Genomic DNA, 23,755 nt, shown 5'->3' on the forward strand with positions numbered 1-23,755 from the left:
GAAAGATGCAAACAGATGAAGAGAGTTTGCATTCAATAGCCTCCACATTTGGTGTTGCGGGCCATCCATATTTACAACAAATTGCCATGTTTTTCGTTTTTCACTCTCTATGTCTCCGACTGTGACACCCGATCCAAATTTTAATCATTTATTAAACTCATTTAAATTATTTAATTATGAAATTACAATTTTATAATTTGGGATAGGGTTATTTTGGTTACTTTTTAATCCGGTAGGATTTTGGGGAAATGAATTGCACCGTTGCTTAGAGCACGTTGATACGAGTGTTGAGTGAGTGAGTGACTAATCCAGTGTTGAGTGAGTGAGAAATTTTGTGTGTAAGCTTCGAAATTTGGGTTGATTGGGCGTACAATTAAGGGCTAAGGTTTCATTTTGGGGATATTTGAGTTTTTCATCCTTTTGGCTTATTGTGATGGAAGAGTCTGACTTCCATTGGGGTTGTGGTGCTCTTAAATACAGTAAGTGATTCTGCATGTTTGAAAATGGATAAGTTGGTTTTGTTTTCATCAGTGTGGTCCATATTAGCAATTCCTTATGCCTAGGTTTCTACACTAGCAATTTCTTCCTATATCCTGCCCACACTACCAATTCCTGTCCATTTTCTATCCATTTCTACATTACGCCCATGTCATCAAAAGCTTTTGAAGAGGATATATAACATTATGCCCATTTCCTGCCTATTTTGACATATTCAGATTCGTCCATGAAGTCCGACGTTTGATTTCCGACCCACACTCGTAGTAACAACGGTTGCAATTTTTGTCTGTCGAACTCTCCGACATTTTACCTTAGGGTGCGATTTGGGATACTCAGCACCCTTACGGTTGCTTCATTTTGGGGATTTCTCTTATTGAGGGATTATTAAGCGAAGGAGACTCTTGGAACTGGAAAGGATGCTTTTACCCCTTATTTTGATGGACAAATTGACAAAGTTGGATGAGAGGACCCAATTAGAACTACTTCTCGAGTTAAAGGATGTAATTCCCATTTCTCCATTTATGTTTTTCTATAACATTTTTTTCTTTTCTGTTCTTCGTCAAGCCAATATAGGTTTCAGTCGAACAAATACCTGAAGATAAAGCCTAACACGCTGATGTTCCATATACCAAGCAATTAGCAACAGTTGTTCCTTACAATCAACAATAACTACTTCTTTTCATTGGGGTCTACCACACATCATGTGATTTGAGATCAATCAAACTGGAAATAATTTAGTTATTTAATTATCACCACAAACATTTTAATACTTTTATTGAAAACATTGTGCGCAATCCGGTCAAATAATGGTATTTGGATATTTAAGTATGTTTATTCATCTCCTTGAGGAGGTAAACATAATTAGATTACAGTGTGTATATAATAAAAATGATAATTAATCCGTAATAAGCAGAACAAGTCAATCATACAAAATAAGAATGTAATCTCCTAATTACCAACACAATTCACGCATACGCTTCTTCTCAAGTTGATATCTCGCATACCCAACTTGTCAAATAAGCTGTAAAACACTCCGCTATGAAGATTACCATATTAAGAATATCTGTGGGTTATGGCTTAATGGAAGTGTTATGAGGAATTAATATTGATAATAAGAGGATGAAAGTTTGCTTCAAGGCATGTAATTTCACGCTATCTTTCAAACTTTAATTAATCCCACAACTCGTATGCAAAGGGAAATGCAATGAAGCCCGACCTATAGCCTGTGTTTCTTTTCAATGAGTTTCATACCCGAGGACAAACCCCAAATACACTTGCAATTGACAAAGATGCTCAAGAATCCTCTTCTATTTATAGAGGAGTGTGTGTGTGTTTTTTTTTGAATTCATGCATCTCTTGGATTACATATCTTTATCAAGAGGTACCACTTCATGACACATATTTTGTGTAAGTATGTGTCCTTTAGTTTAAATTAATGTATCTGAAATATTACCCAGGTTCGTACATGAATTCAAGTGGTTTGGGATCAAGACACCCCCTGCTAAAACTCAAAAGGTACGTGAAAATTATTTTTAGCGACAAACCGATTTGGTCGTTTGTCACGACCGGCCAGTTGCTTTATTTGAATGATCAAATATGAAACCCCTGTCTATATCCGACCAGTTGTTCAATTGATCGACCGGTAGTCTGCATCTTTATTTTGAAAAACCACCAATAGAGCTCCGGTGGTGGTAGATTGGTGTCATTTTCCGTCCTTGAATGGGAATGGTACTAATACTAAATAATGTGTACTTGAAAGTTAAAATGACACATTTCATAATATGCCCTAGCTGAGCTGGGCACCATTGATAAAACCTTACTTTATACAACTAGAAGTATATGGTAACGCATGTGCAATAACGTGGGAGCATATACGTCATTGAGCCTGTCACATTGATTTGTTGCAAGCATTATCATAACATTAATTATAGTTAGATAAGTGTGAGCTACTACATACATCTTAAACATTAAATTCATCTAACGCCATTTAATTTAGTATTAACGTTCACCACCAACTAAGGTATAATTAAGTTTTTTTTAAAAAAAAGAGAAAGTGAAATGGATATAAAAAAAAATTTGTAAATGCCTAGCAAGCCCTTTGGTGTTCCTTTCTTTTTCTTGGTATATTGTTGTGTTATTTGAATATTATGAGAGGCGCAAAAACAAGAAGCCATGTCTTAATTTGGAACGTTAGTCGCAACAAGAGTTTTCATTTCCTTTCATGAACAGTGTGCCGATGAAAGTGAAACAAATGCGTCGGCAGCAGAACAAACAAAGCAGAACACGCTACGCTTTCCGTTTGGATAGCAATCCAATGACCAACGAACAATTATTAACCGTAATTATTTATTGTGATTGGCTTCTTTTTATTTTATTTCCTTCTTCTTCTTCTTTTAATTGGGAAAATAATAACAAATTAATCTCTCTTTTTATATATTAAAAAAAAAATCCTAATATTAGGAAAAACAATTTGAGGTTTGTTTTTGTCTACTCATAGTTTCCTGAATTAACATAACAAAAATTATTTATTTAAACAAATCACCACCAACTCCCCTTCTCGTTGTTCAAAACACCTATAAAAACGCCTTTATTTTTCCCCGTGACAGTCCATCTCTCAGTTTCCGCCACTTCCTCTATTTCTCTTCATTCCATCCTCTTTTACAAAACAAAACCAGCACCTCTCTCTCTCTCTCCACACCATCTCTGCCTCTGCAAAATCTAAAATGGTATGTATCTCTCTCTCTCTCTCTCTGTTTTTCTCTGTTCCTCTCTTTAACACAGTGAGCCAGTGGCTCAAATGGTATTTATTGGTATTTATCTATTTTGGAATGATTTCCTAGTTGGTATTTATATGCATGTATTTCTTGATTGATTTCATATTTCTGGGTGCCCAATTGGGAGAAGTTCTTGCAGATCAAAAAATCAAACCCACTAATGGGTTTGGTTTCCTCTTACTTATTCTAAGTCACAGTACCTATTTCATCATCTTCATCAACCATGGTATTCAAAACAGTTTTCTAAAACTTCAGCTGTTTTCCCACTCAGGAAAAGCGGTATTCAGAAGACAAAAATCAGTTTTTGTTTTGATTGCAGGCTTGCAGCAGAAGCTGCTATTAAATATTTAATTATTATATCTGTTGGGCTGTTTCATTGGAGCCTCAGCCAGCCTCTACTCCCATTTGTTAATTATTAATTATATATATTGTTTTGTTTTGGGTGCAAAGGGAAATGGAAATTGCTTTGGAATGGTGGCAGGCATGGCATCTTTTTATTTTCTTTCTCTTTCTTTTAATGATCATTTCTTCAACGCTAAGTTAGCTTCTATGCAAATGTGGGTTAGGCCACTCGGCACTATAGCGTGCTCGTTCCTTGCATTCGAGTTTGATCCTTTTGTTATATTAGAATAATTACAATAGACAAAAAAAGAAAAAAAGAAAGAAGAAGATAGCATCTATAACATCCCCTGTTTCTAAATTGGGCGAATGCTAAGTTTCAATTCAATTCTTATTTTTTAATTTGATGTGATTTTTGCTCCTTTTTTTTTTTTTTTTTTTTTTTCTTTTCAAGTAAGCTACGCTTCTTCCTATTAAAGTTCCGGTTAAATTAGAAAATGGTATTCCCTATATTTTAATAGAAAAAAAAAAAAAGACTTACTTCCCAAGCAACTTTGTGCTAGTTGTTGCAAACGTAGGGACATAGTGCAACTTTATTTATTTATTATTAATTTTGCAGTCAAACATGATACAAAACAGGAAGAAAAAAATAATTTCCGATAAGATTGAATTATCCTTTTGTATTTTTTAACTTGAATTATCCTTGCCCAAGATTTGAGATTCTGTCTTTTTTGAAATGGAAATTTGTCATTTGGCAAGGAATCTCAAATCTGAGGCCAAAAATGGTCCCTTTTAATTTTGTTTATTTAAATTTTGTTTATTTGTTATAAATTTTATAGTGTTCCTTTTGAAGTTTTGAAGTTGGATTTGTGAGAATAATACCAAATATTGGGGAATGATTCGGTGCGGTGCAGGTCACGACGGATGAGGAGGAGAAGACCGGAGTTATTTTTTTGACGAAGCCATTGTCATTAGATGGGGATTCGGAGGTTGATTATAGAGCTCCTAATCTAATTAAGCGCGTCCTAAGTCTGTTTAAAAATGTACGGCCAGGATCAGATCTCTCTCGTTTCCAGGCAAGTCTAGTGCTTCTTCTTTCATAACCTTAGCTTTTATCATTTCTGTCGCATCCTCAAATTACATTTTACAAACCTCATCTTAGGCAAGGATAGGACTCACTGGACCTACTGCTGTGGTAGGTCCCATCTTTGTCGAAAAATTAGAAAAATTATTATACGGTATTGAAATATGGTCACGTTATATAAGACGGTATGGATAATATTTTCAATTTTATACAACGTAGTCGTATTTCAATATCATATTATAATTTTTTTAAATCAATGTATTCGAAAAAATTGTGGTTCAAAAGCATCAGTTTCGATCTCCTGAACTACAGGGATCTAAGAGATTTGTGGTCACTTACCGTTGGATGTAAATTCGACGGTTCACTCACTCTTGCACTCATTTTAAGAAATTTTTTTGAACTATTGAATTAATATCCAATAATAAATGACCATAATCTATTAGACTCTTATGATCCAAAAAATCAGAACTGTAAAAAGCATTACTCCATACTTTTACATTTTTGGGAGTTTCTTTTATTTCCATACTTTTATATGTTGACACCTGGTTTTTTATGAATATCTGTGGTCATTACATAAAAAGACAAAATGAACTATCATGCATCAGCCGGCCGTACACAAAGCTTTTGTTTTTATCGTCCAGTCCGGTCCTACTATACGAGTGCTACTGTGATTCACTTGTGTTTGGGAGTGCATCCGAAATGCTTTTGGTAGTGTTCGGCGGAAAGTCTTATTAGTGCTTCTGCGTTACGAAAGTGCTTTTTAGAGAAGCACGTAGCATGTGCTTTTTTAGGAATTATATTTTTAATAAAAATTCTAACGCTTTTCTAGTAGATGTATTTCTAAAAAAAATTGTTTATGAGTAGAAGTGCTTTCTACAGAAGTAGTCCCAAAAGGATTTCTGAAACAGGATCACTTATACAAATGCTTTTTATGACATTTTACCTGTGAAAATTAATACATTAATACAAAAGGTAGTCCCAATTAAAAAATTTCCGTGTGGACGGACCAGAATAATTTTTCAAAAAGATGTTTTTATTTTTATTTTCTACAATGAAACTCCCAGGATGAGTTTTCAACATTTTCTATAAATTTTTATGAGAAATTCATCTCTAAAATAAAATTACCTTAAAAACAATGATCTGCTTCCCAGTACACGTTCGAATTCAGCATGCTGCACATATGCAATTATAAACGGAATATTGTTGACAATTGTTTTCAATCGCCAACTAACATAGGAATTCCTGTAATATTTACAACAACTAATTTAGAATAATCTTTCAATTTGAATTGCTTTGAAGCAATCGAAACAAGCCACGTGGTGTATCAGATACATACAATAATTTCTCCAACCGAGGGCCTTAATAAATTCCTAGGCGCAGTGTTAAGGAGATCCAAGTAAAGAAACACAACTTTGGAAAGTCCTAAACCAATTTTATGTTCTCTTTGCTGTATGGAACAAAACAACCTTGACATAAAAAAACTATATATGCATACAATTCTCTTCAATCTTGCGTGTGCTTGCATACAATTTACAAAGAATAACATATTTGCATTTGTGAATCTTCTTACAGTTCTGTTGAAAAACGAAATATCACACAGTAGTGTAGTCTTGATTGTATTTGGTGGTCAATGGTAATTGATCTTGTTACTTGTTTTGCAAGTTCAGCTGTCACCTCTTTTTAACTTACCGAAGTCACACCTCCAGTGTTTCGGTGAATCGGTGTATTGCGTTGGTAATGATCTGTTAGGGAGGTGCAACAAAGGGGAAAGTCCCCAAGAGAGGTTCACAGCCGTCGTATCATGGAGCATTTCTATTTTGCGTCCTATGATCTTCGGAATTGCTCCTTACAACCCCATTCTTGGAGAAACTCATCATGTTTCAAGGGGGAATCTCAATGTTCTACTTGAGCAGGTACTTGTATTTGTGTTTTCTGCTAAACCTTTGCTCGAAAATGGTTGTCTTATGATTATCTTAGCCTCCAATTTATGCTGCCATGCTGGCCAAACTTGAACATGATCTCACTACTACCTGGCGAGTGGCGAGTTGGTGGATCTTTTATGCATACATTGCCTAATGTGGTTGTTTTTTGGGTTGCATACTTGCAGGTTTCACATCACCCACCAGTTACTGCCCTTCATGGAACTGATGAAAAAGAAAACCTTGAAATGATATGGTGTCAACATCCTACTCCCCAATTCTATGGTACTCTACTTCTTACTTTTCATAATAACGATTAATCTAATGGAAGAAATACTGGTTTGCTGGTTACTATAGCCGTTACATATTTAACAAACAAAATGTAAAATGTTACTATAAAAAAGATTGTAAAGCTTGAACCTTGGTTAATTTTTTTGAACTGCGAAAAAAAGAAAACAAATAGCTTTTACTCACAATCATCCAGATTGTTTATTTGTTTGTTTTTATTTGAGAAAAAATAGCAGTCACCAATCATATGCATCAAGTCTTTCCTCTCTGTCTCCAGTCTTGTTTTTGCGATCTTTGTCGGAAAATGAAAGTCAGAGATCCTTCAAACACCTGAAATTTTGTCATATCTAAGAAATTTTAACCTTTTGACTCTAATCCGCCATCCAATCTACATAAGCATTTGCTTTGCTATTTCATTAGTGTTGCATTATCTACCAATCCTGACTGATGGTTAACATAGCAGTTATCTGCCAGAGCCAGATAAAAATAATTCGAAGACTTCAATGTAGTAGACCTCTTACAAGGAACCTGTACTCTGTACCAAGTTCTTAGTTAATGCTGACTGTTTAGAGACAGTTTCAATGCTGCTGCTGCTGCTGCTTCTGATGTTCCTATATCTTCCTTTTCCTTTCTGATACTCTTTTGAAAATGTGCTTCTCTTATCTTGACTGTACAGTTCAGATGAAAGTGCTAATTGATTTGATCTGAAAACTATTCTTAGGAACAATACCTCAAAACAACAAAATTTCAGTGTGAAAACCAGAGTAGAGGATGTGATTTCAGTTTCTAACTGTAAGATTAACCGCACTATCGATCCGAAAGGTTCCTTTTATCTTTGGCCCTCGACATGTTATTAGCCTTTATATATTACTATTATCAGGTTTTCTGTGTTTTCAAGTCACTCTAATCCTTTACTTTAATACTCATTAGAAGCTCAAAATTCATTTACTTTAATGTTTGCAGGCTGTGTATATATTCACTAGTTAAGAACTTCAAACTCACCAACAATATCAAAGATTTCATTCTTTTCATAACTTTCACGCACTTTAAGTTCCTCCCTTTAAATCTTCTACTGGGTTTAAATGCCATATTTCTTATCAAGAACCATGCTGCAGGTACTTCAGTGGAAACCGAGGTGCATGGAAAAAGGCAACTGAAGCTCCTGAATCACCGAGAAACATATGAAATGAACTCTCCGAAACTCTTGATCAAATTCTTGCCATTACCTTGGGTTGATTGGGTTGGTGAAAACAGAATCCAGTGTCATGAGACTGGCCTTGAAGCTGAGTTATATTATGGAAGCAGCTCCTTTTTTGGGCTTAGGGGAAATCCCAGAACAGTTAAGGGAAAGATCTTTGACTCAACATCGTTCGAGCTTCTTTATGAGATAGATGGTCAGTGGGATAGGTAATTCAAGGGTCCATGAAAGGATTATCTTCTTCTTCTTTAGACTGCTGCTATGTGCATAAAGATTAACAGTGGTTTGATTTCATACATTTGAAAAAGCAACAAAAAGAAAAAACGAAACCATTGATTACTTACAAGTTAGACCTTGATGCTACAGGTACAAGGTTTCTTAACAATCTTTAACAAATAACAAGTAAAATGGTTCTCTCATATTGTCTAACAACTTTTCTCCTGACCATATTCATGTTTAGCCTTGAAAAATTCTGTTGACGTTTCACACATCCATGTCTGTCTTGTTATAATGCTGCATCCTATATTTCATTGCAGAACTGTAAAAATGAAGGACGTCAATAGCGGGAAAGAAACAGTTATATACAATGCGAAAGAAGCCATTTCAGGACTGAAAGCTCCTATGGTAACGGATCAGAAGGTAACTAATTTCTACCTCGATCTCCAAATCCTTTAACTTGCATTTCATTAAGTCAGTATGCCCTACAGACACTAATTTCTTCTTCAAATTCAAACTGCACATTGATTTCTCTTCATGCATATAAAGTCTTTGCAATTTATGTGGAGAATTCTTTTCCATTTTTGTTCTTCTATCCCAACATTCTTCATGCTTTCCCTTGCTTCTTGGGATCTTGAAGTTTCTCATACTTATGAATGATTATATGCAATTATACAAAAATTATGTAAAGAATTCATTGAACTTAATTTAGAGAAAGTACTTTTTATATAGAAAAAAAAAAAAGTGAAAGGAGATTCATCTTCTATGTTTATGTTATCAATTACCTATGATGTAATTTATTTAATTTGAATTAGGGAGTGTGGCCAAGTGAATCAGCTTTAATTTGGGGCATTCTGAGCCAAGCTATTCTTGGGAAAGACTGGAGCAACGCAAGAGAAGCAAAGAAAGCTGTTGAGGAAAAACAGAGGGAGCTCTTGAGAGAAAGAGAATCAAGAGGGGAAACTTGGGTTCCTAACCATTTTACTGTGACACATAGCAAAGAAGGTGGGTGGGATTGCTCACCTATTCAAAAGTGGGTCCCTTCAGCTCCTATATCTGTACCCTTATAATTAATTTGCATCTATAACTCTGTCTCTCCAAATTTATATATGTTTTGGGTTATATGATGTTGCTGTAACTGTTATGTTAGTAGCTAGACCAACCTACCAGTAATGGTTAAATGTTCTTGCGTCTTGGTTGAGAATTCAGAGTTACCAAATACAAGTAGATGAAGAAATCCACCAAACTGCTTTTGTTGAAAAAAATGTCTTAAACTTGTGGTGGCTGCAGTTATGATACTAGTTGAAAGTCCAGAATAAACACAGCCATTTATTCTGTCTCCTACTTCCACCAGAAAGAAAAACTTACCTATACCGGGGATACCACTATGGCGCTATCCCAAGCCAATTACTTATTGCCATCCATTTTATTTTTCCAACAATGCGTGATAGGCTTGGGATACCACTACCGTAGCATCCCACCGTTACATGTAAGTTGTTCTCATGCTTCCATGAAAAGAATTAAATGAGTTTCCAAACTTTGGTGCCATTTTAAAGAAAATGCAGACCTTTTAAGAAGTTGTCACTTTCAACTTGCCAATCTTAAAATGTTTTAATTTATTGGCAGTGGACTTAATGGGATCCATTGCTGTGCCATGTACTGTATGTGCTGGTACTGTTTTCAACTGAGAAACATGGCAACAAAAAACATAAACATGTACCCAGTTGAATAGTTTCCTTGAAAGGGAAATGACCCCTAATAATGACAAAGGCCATAGACCATGTGTATTGACTTTAATAATCTGAAGAAGTGTAATTTCAGAACAATGATAAGGACTGAACCAAATATGAGACATGCATAGCAGCATAAGGTGGATTCAATTCTGGAATTTTCCTTTTGGATCCAACTAAATAAAATTAGCACTGCAAAAGTTTGTAGTTTTTTTTATACTGTGATTTGTAACTTATCTTCTCCAACAAACCAAATGAAAACTTGCAAATTCAAAGGAAAATTTCTGATGAGAAAATTGTCAGAAGAATCATTGATATCTCAGGTTGGGATGTTTCTTATATCACTCTTGGGCAAGAAGGAAACCAAAACCAAAACAAAAACAAAAGAAGAGAGAGAGAAGAATGACCAGAAATTCATTTGATTCACTTCAAAGTTAGATGTCAGCTCACAATGTAATAACAGAATTGAAAGATTCAAAGTGGGGAAAAGAAGATCAATATCTGATGATCTTCAGTTGCCATCATCTGCTGATATTTCCAAACCAGAAAAACTAAAATCAACAGAGTTTTCCATTTCATTTTCCCACAAGAAAATCCCCATTACATCCATCCCAATATCCTCTAGCAATATCTACCACAAAAAAAAACCAAGCATAGAGTTTTCTGTTTCTCTCTCTCTCTCTCTCTCTCTCTCTCTCTCTCTCTCTCTCTCTCTCTCTCTCTCTCTCTCCACTACAACATATACTACTGTACCTGATCAAATTCAAACCCAATCTATTTCACAGCCTCCACATGCATCTCTTGTAAATCTGATTCAGTCCTCCTGTTAAATGATTTCTCAGTAATTGTATCCAAAAGTGGCTTCCATGACCTAGCTCTACAAGACCTTTGAGAGCCATAATCCATCAGAGAGCCCATGTTTTCCTGCTCCATAGAAAACCTGCTAGGACTTCTACCTGGTGAAGATGATGAGCTCCACACAGGGCTTGAGCAAAACTGGCCCATCATCAAAGGACTAGAAGGAGCCAAAGGAGAAGAATGAGAAGAATTATTGTTAGCCTCACATGAAGACCTCCTGCTTTTTGCTGCTGCTGCAGTGAGCTTTCTGGATATGGAGGCCCAGTCCAGAGGAGAAACATCACTCTGCAATGCTGAGTATGGAAGCAGAAAATAGACCTGCCCTGGTTGCAGCAGGGTGTCCTGTTTTAATGGCTTGGACCCAGTAGAGAGAAGCTGAGCTGGGGTGCAGACAAAGTGCTTTGCGGGCTTCCCTGTGACTTGACCTACAGAAATTGGATGCTCATAGTCCTCCACATAGCCATTTAGATGAACCACTCTCACATTTTGAAGTGCAGGTTTTGGTTTGCAAGAAAAGCAAGCACCCATCTTTTTGTGTTTAGAGATGCAGAGAAGAAAGAGAGGGACCTTGAGTTTGATACATATATATATAATGGGGATTTAAAGAAGAGTATATATATGACTAATGGGGATTTAAAGAAGGGAAGACTTTTGGTTGTTTTTCGGCTTTAAATTGGCAGCTTTTAGCAGCCCAACTGCAAATTGGATTTTATTGAAAAAATCTAGTGGGGGTGTACAAATTGTATTATAATCTTGCACAGTGGAATGTTTCAATTGGATGGGGAAATTACATTATTTTAAGTCATCCACATTGATTTTTAACCCAACCGTGAGGAAGGGGCAACCAGCTCCCTACCGTGAGTTATGGACCATATTTCATTTTACTGGTACAAACGCTAGCTTTCACATACATACCCCCCCTAACAGTCAAGAAAATTGGTAAATTTACTGACCAAATCAAAGGAATTTTGGTTTTCCTGGAAGATTTTCAGTTTTGAAATTGAAAACTCTTCACTGCAGTCAAATAAACTTCGATTTCACAACCAAAATCCCTTTGAGTCAAATTCAAAGACTTCAATTTGATCTTTTAACATTGAAAATTTAAGAACAGTCTCACTAAATCGATTTGAGTTTGATATAAAAAGTTTTCAATTTTAAAAAATCAATAAATATGACTTCTTCCCTAAAAGACTTCAATCTGATCCACAGATTTGCACATTTATGGACCTCATGCTTGGGATAATTCGATGTGTGTGTGAGTTTTTGCTTTTGTAATTCACGATTATTTGTGGTAGATCCATTGACTGAGTTGTTGACCCAGTCAACCAAATGGAAATCATTGTCACCTGGTATTCCATGTAACTTTTGGTTGGGTCATTGAAAGTTTCAAGAAGAGTTGTTTTTTTCTGATGACACATGTGACTTCCTTTTGAAAGTTACCATCTTAATCTGTAGCCGTGGGGCATGGGCATTGGCAGCCTAAATCTTCCCATTGACCATGGAGGAAAGAGAGAGAGAAAAATTGTATAGAATTATAGTGGAGCATTTGCCTTGATTAGGAATTTAGAATTTAGAATTTAGAAGGACCCCATTTGCTTCTATATCTGCATAATGCGACGTGTTGCACACTCTCATTTGACGTCACATAATTAAAGATTAACTTGATTATTTTCCCCTAATTAATCAAACAAGCATCATTTACTTGAAAAGTCGGTGGAGCTGTCACGTCCAACTGGACTAGCACTACACGAAAAGAGATTGGATGATCCATAAACTCATTTCTTAATGTTGAAGAGGAGGACTTGCCACTAAACCCAAAGGTTCCAAATTAACACAATTATTGGGAAATAATCTTTTTATTATTATTATTAAAAAAGCAGTTTATGGACCAACGTGTCTACGGCAAAAATTACTCCTCAAGAAATTATTCCACTAGCACTCTAAACCTGGGAAGTGGAGCTATAATTAAAATAAAAAAACATGTTTTTCCAATTTTCTATTCATGAACACACATAAATGAAATCATGACATTTATGGGACTTCATGGTCAAAACCTGCCAAGACAAACATGTTCTATGCCTTATCCCTCACTACTATGCCCATGATGAAGTGATTGCGGATCATAATGAAAATCATAGAACCTGGAATTTAAAGCCGAAGACTCGAACTCCTATAAAGGCCAATTAATCCATCAACACAGAAGGAAAAAAGGCCAATATTATTCTAAATTCTACTGCAATCTTCTTGTGTTCCTACTGACTTACGCGTCAAAGTATTTTCTTGCATGTACCTCCGTCCTCCCTCATTGATGGCAAGCGAAGACAGTGACATGCTTCTCAACATTGATTACTTGTTGGAGGTCATGAAATTTTACGCTCCAACAAATGTTCTTTCACAGAGTGCACGAAGAGAGGGAACTCAGACTTTTTTTGGGGTTGTGAAAATTTGGGAAGAGAGAGAAAACACTAAGTGACATTTTTCTGAAAACGTATTTTAGATGTACAAGGGTTCTTTCTTGACAATTATCGTGCCGTTTAAAATCAACCCAACAGAAGTTACTTTTTATAGTGCATCTCCCTTCTATCATGATCAATGGTGATAGAACACCCGTGGTGCTTTAAAACACCACGATAATTTTTAGATGTTACGTCGTATAATTATTATTATACTTTTACATTGTTGTAGTAGTGTTTAGTGATGAAAAGAGATCCACGTGTGAGGGGAGTTTTACAATATAAAATAATTAGTGACTTGCATCAGATCAGAAACCAAGATATAAGGTTCAATTTCAAACCAACCTTTTCTTGATGTTGATAAGGTCATGTTGTGCTTTCCATCTATGAAGTGGCGCAATTTCTTTGATATCATAGTTTTAACTCAAATTTCGTTCAACTGCCAATTGGGATAATGTCACAAGTAATTCTTTTTAAATTAGGGTTGCACTGTGATTAATTTTCTGAAATAGTCAAAATAATTGCATTGTAGATTGTGACTGATTATGGTTTGAGTGTCAGATGGTGGGAGTCCCCTTGAGTGATTGTATGGGGCAACATGTTGGTGAGACTTGAGTGGTTGAGTGAGTATGATAAATGATGACTTGGAAAATAGGGCTGACTCCGCGCATTTATGAGTGATTGTTAATAGTTGAAAAATTATGAATTTAATGATTTGCCAACCATTAGCATATATCAAATAAGAAAGGAAGAAATAAACGTTGGAAACACTTTGTGGTCAGGAGTAAGCCGAATCCTGAGCGGGGATTAATCCCATTCTTCGGATGGTAGGGACACCTAGTGATATTTACCAAAAAAAAAACAAGAAAGGAAGAAGTAAAGACATCTCATTATCATCTGAGCATCACAAAACTGATCCAACTAAGTTGTTCGGATTCGTTAAGCAAAACAGTTGCTGGCCAAAGTAAGAGTTTTGATCACTTATTTTCTCATGGTTCAGTTTAGATTGCTTGCTTTTCTGCAACTTTTTACTTGCACTCAAGGCTCAAAGGAAAAAAACAGGCAACAAAAGACGACCAAACAAAGCCAACTCATAAAAACAACCAAACACATAGAAGAAAACACAACCAAAGCCCATATTCCTATGGGCCGAGTAATATTTGGTATTCCTATATCTAGAAGCTGCAAATGTCTTCCTATCTGCTTCTTGTATTGGAGACATTCACATATTTCATATGCCTTTTTACGATCATTTTACCAGACATTTGCTTCATAAAAGTTTATATTTGCTTCAAATGGCTTATTCTTTTACTGTAGTTAGCATTTCAGGGAAGAATTATGCACTTGTTCTCATGCTAATCTTGTATGAATCCCAAGAGAGCCAATTGACAATCTACGAAACTAATGCCTGTTTCGAAATTTCAAATGCATCAGCAAAAACATATTGAGCGAAAAAAGCTGCCTTATAATAAAAAGTTCAATTCTTTACAAAGCTGCACATACGCTTTTACCTCCGGGTTTCTTCTTCTTCTTCTATTTTTAGTTTTCTATTTGTTTGTTGCGAGAGCTCCTATACAGGCTCTATCTTTTATCGCTTACCTTTAAATTTGTTTGCAATAGCTCCGATCCAGGCTTTATCTTTATCACTATATGCATACCTCATGCTTGAAGCCAACATGACAAATCCTTCACTTTTTTGAATCTCATTGTCACTTGAGGGCAGAACTTGCACAATTGGTTGTACAAGGAGAGAACGAGTCCCTTGTGGTAGCATCTCCCAAAGTCCAGAATCTGAAACAGAGACAATCAAAAATTTCATACTATTCCAAGTAAAGGCAATCATTTTCAGAAACAGAGCTGAAGACATCAAGTTATAGCTACCTTCAATCTGAGAAAGGTATAGGGTTTCCTTCACGTCAGAAAGACCAATGCTTTCAATCTGTTTCTCAAACCAAGCAAGTACATTGGTTTTTGATACATCATCTGGTATGTTCCAGTAGCCGCGCACACATAATTCATTTCGAATTGATATTATCTGAAATATTAGCAACAACCACTTTTGAAAAGCTTATAACAAAATATCCAAAATATAAGAACATAACTTCTTTTTTTCAATTGGATTCTGACCTAACAAAACAAAATTTGCATTGTCATCCAAATTAAAATGGATTTTTCTTCTCACTCTCATCGCCAGCAAAAAATTTCAACTGTCTAGTGCCAATATGTAATAAAAACCTGCTAGTACCACGGCTATGGTGTTTGTATTGCGCAACAAGATGTACGTAGCCCAAGCCAAGTCCTCCTTCTGAGTATTTGAGACATTTTGTGATATCACAAATATTTGCTCACACCCTCGTGGGATGCTAGTTTGATCCATTGGAGTAGCACCCTGCAATATAATTCCACATAATCAGGCTTACAAAAATGCTGAGCAGACAGTTATACCTGCCTGCCACCCTATCTAATATCAATGTCATTGACAGTGAAGGGTTCTTGGTAGTTTATATTTTTTGCACCACAGAAGAGGCTTACAATTCAAACTTCACCTTCATGGGGTCACGAATTTAAGCTGCACTTTGCATTTTTATGAGTTTTTTCAGATTGAAAAACAATGCCATTGACTCTAATTAATCTATTGGAGTTTTTTAAGTGCCTTGAAAATTACCTTGAGAAATCTTCCCAGATAGGGAAGTGCTATGGAAAATGCAGCCAAAGATAGACCCAAAGCCTCTGTTCTCTAATTGAGAAAGCAGAAAACCAAACGAACCCACAAAAATTAACACAAAGCCAACAAGAAGTGAAGCAAATATAACACAGTAGAAGATGGTTTTGGTCGCTTACAAGCTGAGCCGGGGTTGTGCTGGCGGGTGAAATGGAACCAGCAAAATGGTTCAAAATCAAAAGCGAACCAAACCCATATCCAATCCATCTGGGTAAGTAGGATTCGTCAAGCCCAGGTATTCCTGCACCGTCCAATAACCCATCATTCAAAATCTCAATCTCAGAGAGAGAGAGAGAGAGAGAGAGAGATACCTAGTGTGAAGCGGAGGACGGAGAGATTGAGTTGTGGTTCTGCTGAGCTGCTTTTGGAATTGTCAAGACGAGCTGAGACTGCTGAGAAATTCGTGCGGCAATTTCTGGCGCGAAATTTGGGTGGGATTTTCAACTGAATTAACGAATTTGGGGACAGACCAAGGCTTCTGTTACTCATATTTTTGTTCTTTTTTTTTCTTCCAATTTCTGGGGTTTGGGAGGAGCTGGGAAAACAGTGGGAAATGGTGGTGGTGGGATAAAATGTAACTTTGAAGAGCGAGTCTACGGCCCTAGCTGGCTGTTACCCAAGTTGAGATTGGGCCTAACTTTAAAAATTTAGAGATTTCGTCTCACAAAAAAAAAAAAAAAAAAAAGAAATTTCCGATTCTATCCCATGTTTCATACATATTTCTTTTTATCTCTATCATTACATAACTCATGTCACACGTGTTGTAATCATATATTTATGAGTTGTGCGGCTACTGTTCACTGCAAAAATTACAAAGTAAAAAAAATTTCAAAGTGTATTTATATGTTGCATGTGTCATGATTCATGAAGCTAAAAAAAATTTCACACCAAATCCTACATTTTTCCTCCTCAAAATTATCAACTATTAAGAAATTTAGAAGGTAAGACATATCCTTCTAAAAGGAATTAGATGGATAGGTACTGGTCAAAATATTTATTTTTGGACTTCTAATTGAGTCTATAGTTTTTCTTGAGTTAATATCGTACCGATTCGATTCGTTCAATCAATTTAAACATATACAAATCTATGATATATTAAATAAAAATCATTCAACTCAGTGTACTAATTTCACAAATGAATAAAATTGTCATGTGTGTGACGAAACTAGTTTGTAAATAAAAATCATTCAGCTCAGTGTAGTAATTTTGCAAATGAGTATAAATATAATTTTACTAAAGGAAAATTTTGATGGGTGTTGAGGGAGAAAAACTTAGTTATAAGGGGAATAACACTATTTTGCTATCTCCAGTCCATAATGCTCTATCACATAGAAGTGTTATCACGCATATCATAGCGTTATTGATTAAAAATAACAAAATAATACTAGTGTGGAAGTCTTTCACGAGAACATGAATTGGGTGTAATGAAAAAGGAAATGCCATTTTGGCCCAAAGACAGACCGTACCAATGCCTGCCCTGGCATATTCACCTGATGAATTATACCAACGCCTGCACATTTGGTCTGCGTTTAAAAAGAAACTCCCACTCAACATTTGAGGGGAGTAGCAGAAGCAGCAGCCACAACGTTCCCCAAATTTAAAAAAAAATCCACTAAACTATGATAATGTTGTTATCTACTCTCTTCCACACTAAACTCAGCCGATGCTTCTCTTCTTCTTCTTCGTCGTCTTCTTCTTCTTATCGTAACAGTCTTCCCGAACTCCCACCTATTCAAACTTTACTCAAAAGCGGCTTCACTCCCACACTCAAATCCATCATCCAATTCCTTCTCTTCCTTTCTCAAACCCGCAGGTTCAACACAGTCATCCATTTGTTCTCTCAAATGGACTCCAACCGAATTAAAGGCAACTCCCAGACTCGCTCAATTCTCACATGGGCTCTCCTAAAATTGCACAAATATGAAGAGGCGGAGCATTTCATGAGGACCCAGATGGCCGAAACTTCAAAATTTCAGAGTAATCGCATTTGGGACTCTCTAATTCAAGGCCTATGTATAAACCGGAAAGACCCGGAGAAAGCTTTATTGGTATTACGGGATTGCTTGATCAACTATGGTATTTTTCCTTCTTCTTTCACTTTTTTCTCATTAATTCATAGACTTAGCTATCAAGGTGATATGAGCAAGGCAATTGAGGTCCTGGAGTTGATGACTGATGATAAAGTTAAGTACCCCTTTGATAATTTTGTTTGTAGTTCAGTAATTTCTGGGTTTTGTAAGATTGGGAAGCCAGAAATTGCGGTTAAATTTTTCGAGAATGCTGTAAATTCGGGAGCTTTACAGCCTAATATTGTGACTTATACAGCACTTGTGGGTGCTCTTTGTAAATTGGGAAGAGTTAATGAAGTTTGTGATTTGGTTTGTAGGATAGAGAAGGAAGAATTGGCATTTGATGTTGTTTTCTATAGTAGTTGGATTTGTGGTTATATTTCAGAAGGTGCTCTAATGGAGGTATTTCAGAAGAATAGACAGATGGTGGATAAAGGCATAAGATCAGATACAATTAGCTATACTATAATGATAGATGGGTTTTCCAAGCTAGGAGATGTAGAAAAGGCACTTGGTTTTCTGATAAAGATGAGGAAAGGTGGATTAGAACCCAATTTGATTACATATACTGCCATCATGTTGGGATTTTGCAAAAAAGGAAAATTGGAGGAGGCATTTGCTATTTTCAAGATGGTTGAAGATTTGGGAATTGAAGTTGATGAATTTATGTATGCAACTTTAATTAACGGGTCTTGCATGAGAGGGGATCTTGATGGTGTTTTTCATCTCCTACATAATATGGAAAAGAGGGAGATTAATCCGAGCATTGTCACATACAACACTGTAATTAATGGATTATGCAAATTTGGGAGGACATCGGAGGCTGATAAGATCTCAAAGGGAATACTTGGAGATACAATTACATATAGTACATTGCTACATGGCTATATTGAGGAAGAAAATATCACAGGGATTATGGAAACAAAGAGGAGATTGGAGGAAGCTGGAGTCTGCATGGATGTTGTTATGTGTAACATAGTTATTAAATCACTGTTCATGGTGGGGGCATTTGAGGATGCTTATATGCTGTACAAGGGAATGCCAGAAAAGGAGTTGGTTGCGGATTCCATTACATATTGTACAATGATTGATGGGTACTGTAAAGTAGGTAGAATGGATGAGGCACTGGAGATATTTGACGAGTTCAGAAGGACACCAGTTTCCTCAGTTGCATGTTATAATTGTATTATCAGTTGGCTCTGTAAGCAGGGAATGGTAGATATGGCCACCGAGGTATTTATTGAACTCAATGGGAAAGATTTAGGTTTGGATTTAGGTATCTACAAAATTCTGTTGAAGGCAATTCTTGAAGAAAAAAGTGCAGCTGGAGTTTTATGTTTGGTTCAAAGAACAGAGAATTTGAGGACAGAAGTATATGACGTTATAAGCAATGATGCTATCAGTTTCTTGTGCAAGAGAGGTTTTCCTGAGGCTGCATGCGAAGTGTTTTTGGCGATGAGGAGGAAAGGGTCAGTTGCCACAAGCAAAACTTACTATTCAATTTTAAAAGGTCTAATTAGTGATGGGAAAGAGTGGCTAACTCAGTCTTTTTTTAACATCTTTGTGAAAGAATATGGCCTAGTTGAACCTAAGGTAAGTAAGATTCTAGCTTACTACATATGTCTGAAGGGTGTCGATGATGCTCTCCGGTTTCTAAACAAAATGAAGGACAAGCCTGCAACGGCCACTTTGCCTGTTTCTCTTTTTAAGACACTTATAAAGAATGGTAGAGTTTTCGATGCATATAAACTTGTCATGGTGGCTGAAGATGGCGTACCTGTTCTGGATGCGTTTCACTATTCGCTTATGGTTGATGGCCTTTGTAAAGTAGGATATATCAGTGAGGCATTAGATCTATGTTGTTTTGCTAAAAATAAAGGGGTTACCCTTAATATCATCTGCTATAATTCAGTTTTAAACGGATTGTGCCGCCAAGGCCACCTTGTAGAAGCGTTTCGGCTATTTGATTCATTGGAGAAAATTAATTTGGTTCCCTCAGAAATCACATATGCTACATTGATTGATGCTTTACATAGAGAGGGCTTTCTTCTGGATGCCAAGCAGTTATTTGAGAGGATGGTCCTCAAAGGCTTGAAACCAAATACACATATATATAACTCAATTATTGATGGTTATTGCAAAACTGGACATATGGAGGATGCGTTGAAGCTTCTTTATGAATTTGACTTAAAAACCCTCAGGCCTGATGAATTCACTGTTAGTATTATAATCAATGGGTTTTGTCTAAAGGGTGATATGGAAGGTGCTCTTGAATTCTTTATTGAGCTCAAGAGTAAAGGTACATCACCTGATTTTTTGGGTTTCTTATATTTGATAAGAGGTTTATGTGCCAAGGGAAGGATGGAAGAAGCCAGAACCATCTTGAGGGAAATGCTTCAGTCACAATCTGTTGTGGAGCTAATAAATAGAGTTGATGTGGAGGTTGAAACAGATTCATTGGAAGGTTTGCTTGTTTCATTATGCGAGCAAGGCAGTGTCCAAGAATCACTTACTCTCCTCAACGAAATTGGGTCCATATTTTTTCCTGTTCGGAGTTCACCTAATGCCTGCAATCAATCTCATAAACAACACAATCCTTATGACAGGGAGGCTTATGGTACAGTTGCTTTAACGTCTGTAACCTCTACCGATGCGGATATGGATATCCAATTTTCTGGTATGAGGGATGTAAAGAATGTGGCAGAAAATTACGATGATAAAGGGAAAAGGCCTAAATTTGATGACTTTGACTATTGCTATAAGCAAATTGCTACACTCTGTTCAAGAGGGGAAATACGAGAAGCTAGTCAATTAGCAAAGGAAATAGTTTCCAATTTTGGCAGGGCCAATTAGTAGAACTCAGAACACTGGCCACCTAAGTGATGTAGGTGCTTTCTTCCCTGTCAATGAGGGACCAGGCAAGGCATCATGCATGCAGATGCAGGTATATTTTTAGGCTCTTTGAAAGTTTTCCTATCCTTTCAATTTAGATAATTGTTTATCACTTGGGTGGTATGTATGTGTGCTCTGTTTATTTATTATCTCTTTGTGTCATGCCATTCGATTTGCAAGTTTTGGAAAGGCATTATATTGTTTTGCAGCAATCTTTCTGTGAATATACCCAATCCATAATATGAATGACATTATATTAGTCTTCCGCTTTTTTTAGCACCCATAAATATGTTTCATGTGTCTATGTAGTGTTTTCTGGTAACTATGCCTTCCTTTAAGCTGTGCAATTTAACACATTCTGGCATCAGCTGCAAAGTTTTAGTCAGAAGAAAAATGCACAAAAACCAGAAAGTTCTCAATTAGTTGCCGAAAATAGAAAACAATGAAATTTAGGACAATACTATAGTTCAAACCTACCCCTCCTCCTTTGTACCCAACCAAAAAAAAAAAATGATTATCAGTTTGTTGGCAGGCAACACTTTTACATGAATTGTTTTTTTTACCTCTCTGGACAATTATGCCATAAGTATAAATTTTGGCTTGCAACAGAATACCGTCAAACACAAAGAGTTCAGCTGGTGGAAGTTGAAGCATGAAAATTGGAAGCAATGTTAATGGTGGTTTTCTGCCATTTAATTTTTTTCATTTTTCTGGCGTAATGAAGATGAAAAGGTAACCCTCTATATTGTTTCAGTTCTTTATTTGTTTATTTATGTCTTTTGTCCTCTCAATTGGAGTTTATGTGCTTAGCTACAGAAGCCTGCTGCACAGTGTGGCTTTCAACCATGATATCGCCGCTGTTGAAGGATGTATTGGAAAAACTGGATGGATGTTTGTGCCTCAGGTAATTTACCAGCTCATGATGCATGTGCATTTATGTTCAACTTTCACTTTCTATCTTTTCCACTGTGAACCAAACCTGTGTTTGACAGTATTGTCAGACTGGACATGATTTTGGGGCTTTTGCAAGTAAAATGCATTCCCGAAAGAAGAAAAAAAAAGTGTTGCGTGGATGACATCTTGAACGAAACAAGTACTGCACCATGTGTCTAAGCAAAGAAGTGTGAAAGACCACGAAGTCCGCATTGTTTAAAGATCTACTTGGCATCACTTGCTTTGACAAAAGCTCGCAAAATCAAACACATCTCTCGGGTGAGCAAGCTTAATTGCAGAGTCTAAATAGATTATTGCGTATGATAACACCCTTTTTCTTCTCTCGGTGCTACAGTCCTCTTAATTTTACATTTGCTGATGAATGAGTGTTTGATCATATTGCCTGTAAGAAGGGCTTTGGTGGATACAGATTGAGCTAACAATTTTTCTCTCTCCCTTTAATCTCAGATGAGGAACTTAGTGCAACCTGGTGACACTAGTTGGATTTAGTATTCTCCGAACTTTGAAATCCTGTGTTACTTAACAACTGATGTCTAGTGAAACCTGTTGTCAATCTTGCTTCTCTCAATGGTATATCTTTATGCTGTCAAGCAGCCTTATTAAAAGGGTAGTTCTAGAATCATGCCAATTGTCAGTCAGGTTCCTTGGATGCACATGATGATTTGTTTCATTACTTCAAATTACTTTGCTGCCAACTTGATCGGGATGGTTTGGCCTTGATTAATCTACCACATTTCGTTCGAAAAAATATCAGTGAATTCCTTGCTGTAAATGTAGAACTGGGGAGTAATTTCAGCATGCTTTGGCAAGGGGTGTAAACTGTAGAGCTGCTGGATGGAATATTCAGTTTCTTCTCTGAGTACGTGCGTCTGCAGACAATGGAATATATCTTGTACTTCTTGGTTATGATGTTGGGGGTTATGTGGTTTCAGCTGTTGTTATTTGCAATTCGTTTTCATTAGAGTTTCTGTATCAGTGTTTCTGTCATGTTCAAGTGTTTCCATAATGCCCTTTATTTATTGAGGCCAGTTTGGTGGGTTTAGTTTGTGCAAGGTATGGCCCCTCCCTGCTTTTGTGTTGTGATTTTTCTGCTTGTTTTGGAACACACGCACATATGAAGTCTGCTTATATGAGTTTCGTACTGTTGGCATCTGTTTCATTCGAATGGCGTCCAATTTTTCTCCAAAACATGCCCCAAAATCGGCACTCAAAAATCCTTAACAAGGAGGCATGCAGGGTTTTCCGTTGCCGCTGGAATGATCCCAAAATCAAGAGCTAAAAATCCTTAACGGTTTCTACACTTTTTTTAGAGCCTAGAGATAAATCATAAACCCTCAACAGGTTGTACGCTCTTAAAGTCGGCAACCTGTCAGTGGAAATGAGCAAAAATTGACTTGCTGTTCCGAACGGCGTTGAATTGAATCGTTCACACCTCACACTTGAAGCTTGTATGAACACTCGGAGTACTGCTATAGTGAGCTCTGCATGTGAAGCATAACCCTGCAAAGTTGGCCAATTTGAGGCATATCAAAAAGAGTACCAACTCTATTCCATCATTTTGCTCCAATGCAAACACTTGCTCAACCTTCCATTGATCCAGATAGAGTATAGTAACCACAGACAACTCAAATACACTCCATCAAATTTCGGCAACTGATTAACAAGTAATATCATAGTGCAATCTTTGAACTTTACAAGCGTTGCCTGCTCAATAAAGGAGCTGTAATTTGGATGGCAGGCTGCCTCTTAAAATATTCAGAT

At 36.5% G+C, this 23,755-nt stretch overlaps 4 protein-coding genes across 6 annotated transcripts; 2 read left to right on the forward strand and 2 right to left on the reverse strand.

Moving 5' to 3' along the window:
• On the forward strand, positions 2,944 to 9,656 carry LOC18778948 (oxysterol-binding protein-related protein 4C). Of its 2 annotated transcripts, none has more exons than XM_020554171.1 (7): positions 2,944 to 3,224; positions 4,526 to 4,687; positions 6,402 to 6,608; positions 6,803 to 6,899; positions 8,018 to 8,309; positions 8,637 to 8,739; positions 9,132 to 9,656. In XM_020554171.1, exons 1-7 carry the CDS (start codon positions 3,222 to 3,224, stop codon positions 9,384 to 9,386), a joined length of 1,119 nt encoding a protein of 372 aa, XP_020409760.1. In that variant the 5' UTR covers positions 2,944 to 3,221; the 3' UTR covers positions 9,387 to 9,656. The 2 variants fall into 2 exon arrangements, with proteins under 2 accessions (XP_020409760.1, XP_020409759.1); XM_020554170.1 differs by having other exon boundaries at positions 2,946 to 3,224; positions 6,363 to 6,608.
• Positions 10,450 to 11,608, reverse strand: LOC18778215. Its single transcript, XM_007212008.2, has one exon. The coding sequence runs from the start codon at positions 11,430 to 11,432 to the stop codon at positions 10,821 to 10,823; it is 612 nt and encodes a 203-aa protein (XP_007212070.1). The 5' UTR covers positions 11,433 to 11,608; the 3' UTR covers positions 10,450 to 10,820.
• On the reverse strand, positions 14,802 to 16,734 carry LOC18778839 (protein COFACTOR ASSEMBLY OF COMPLEX C SUBUNIT B CCB2, chloroplastic). Its single transcript, XM_007211694.2, has 6 exons — positions 16,391 to 16,734; positions 16,199 to 16,320; positions 16,023 to 16,094; positions 15,603 to 15,746; positions 15,239 to 15,392; positions 14,802 to 15,148 (listed from the first exon to the last, which is right to left on the reverse strand). Exons 1-6 carry the CDS (start codon positions 16,566 to 16,568, stop codon positions 14,946 to 14,948), a joined length of 873 nt encoding a protein of 290 aa, XP_007211756.1. The 5' UTR covers positions 16,569 to 16,734; the 3' UTR covers positions 14,802 to 14,945.
• LOC18778540 (pentatricopeptide repeat-containing protein At5g57250, mitochondrial) lies at positions 17,497 to 23,135 on the forward strand. 2 transcript variants are annotated; one of them, XM_020555749.1, is made up of 5 exons: positions 17,497 to 21,092; positions 21,650 to 21,772; positions 21,851 to 21,944; positions 22,033 to 22,252; positions 22,442 to 23,135. In XM_020555749.1, the coding sequence occupies exon 1, from the start codon at positions 17,699 to 17,701 to the stop codon at positions 20,999 to 21,001; it is 3,303 nt and encodes a 1,100-aa protein (XP_020411338.1). In that variant the 5' UTR covers positions 17,497 to 17,698; the 3' UTR covers positions 21,002 to 21,092; positions 21,650 to 21,772; positions 21,851 to 21,944; positions 22,033 to 22,252; positions 22,442 to 23,135. The 2 variants fall into 2 exon arrangements, with proteins under 2 accessions (XP_020411338.1, XP_020411339.1); XM_020555750.1 differs by having other exon boundaries at positions 21,857 to 21,944.

This window comes from Prunus persica, chromosome G1, assembly GCF_000346465.2.
Source record: "Prunus persica cultivar Lovell chromosome G1, Prunus_persica_NCBIv2, whole genome shotgun sequence".
NCBI lineage: Eukaryota > Viridiplantae > Streptophyta > Magnoliopsida > Rosales > Rosaceae > Prunus > Prunus persica.

Coding starts and splice junctions, on each gene's coding strand:
- LOC18778215 (XM_007212008.2), bottom strand. CDS start 11,432: ATGGGTGCTTGCTTTTCTTGCAAACCAAAACCTGCACTTCAAAATGTG.
- LOC18778839 (XM_007211694.2), bottom strand. CDS start 16,568: ATGAGTAACAGAAGCCTTGGTCTGTCCCCAAATTCGTTAATTCAGTTG. Junction 15,747..16,022: donor ATCTGGGAAGATTTCTCAAG/GTAATTTTCAAG, acceptor ATTATATTGCAG/GGTGCTACTCCAATGGATCA. Junction 15,393..15,602: donor ATACAAACACCATAGCCGTG/GTACTAGCAGGT, acceptor CTAATATTTCAG/ATAATATCAATTCGAAATGA.
- LOC18778948 (XM_020554170.1), top strand. Junction 8,310..8,636: donor ATAGATGGTCAGTGGGATAG/GTAATTCAAGGG, acceptor ATTTCATTGCAG/AACTGTAAAAATGAAGGACG. Junction 8,740..9,131: donor CTATGGTAACGGATCAGAAG/GTAACTAATTTC, acceptor AATTTGAATTAG/GGAGTGTGGCCAAGTGAATC.
- LOC18778540 (XM_020555749.1), top strand. CDS start 17,699: ATGATAATGTTGTTATCTACTCTCTTCCACACTAAACTCAGCCGATGC.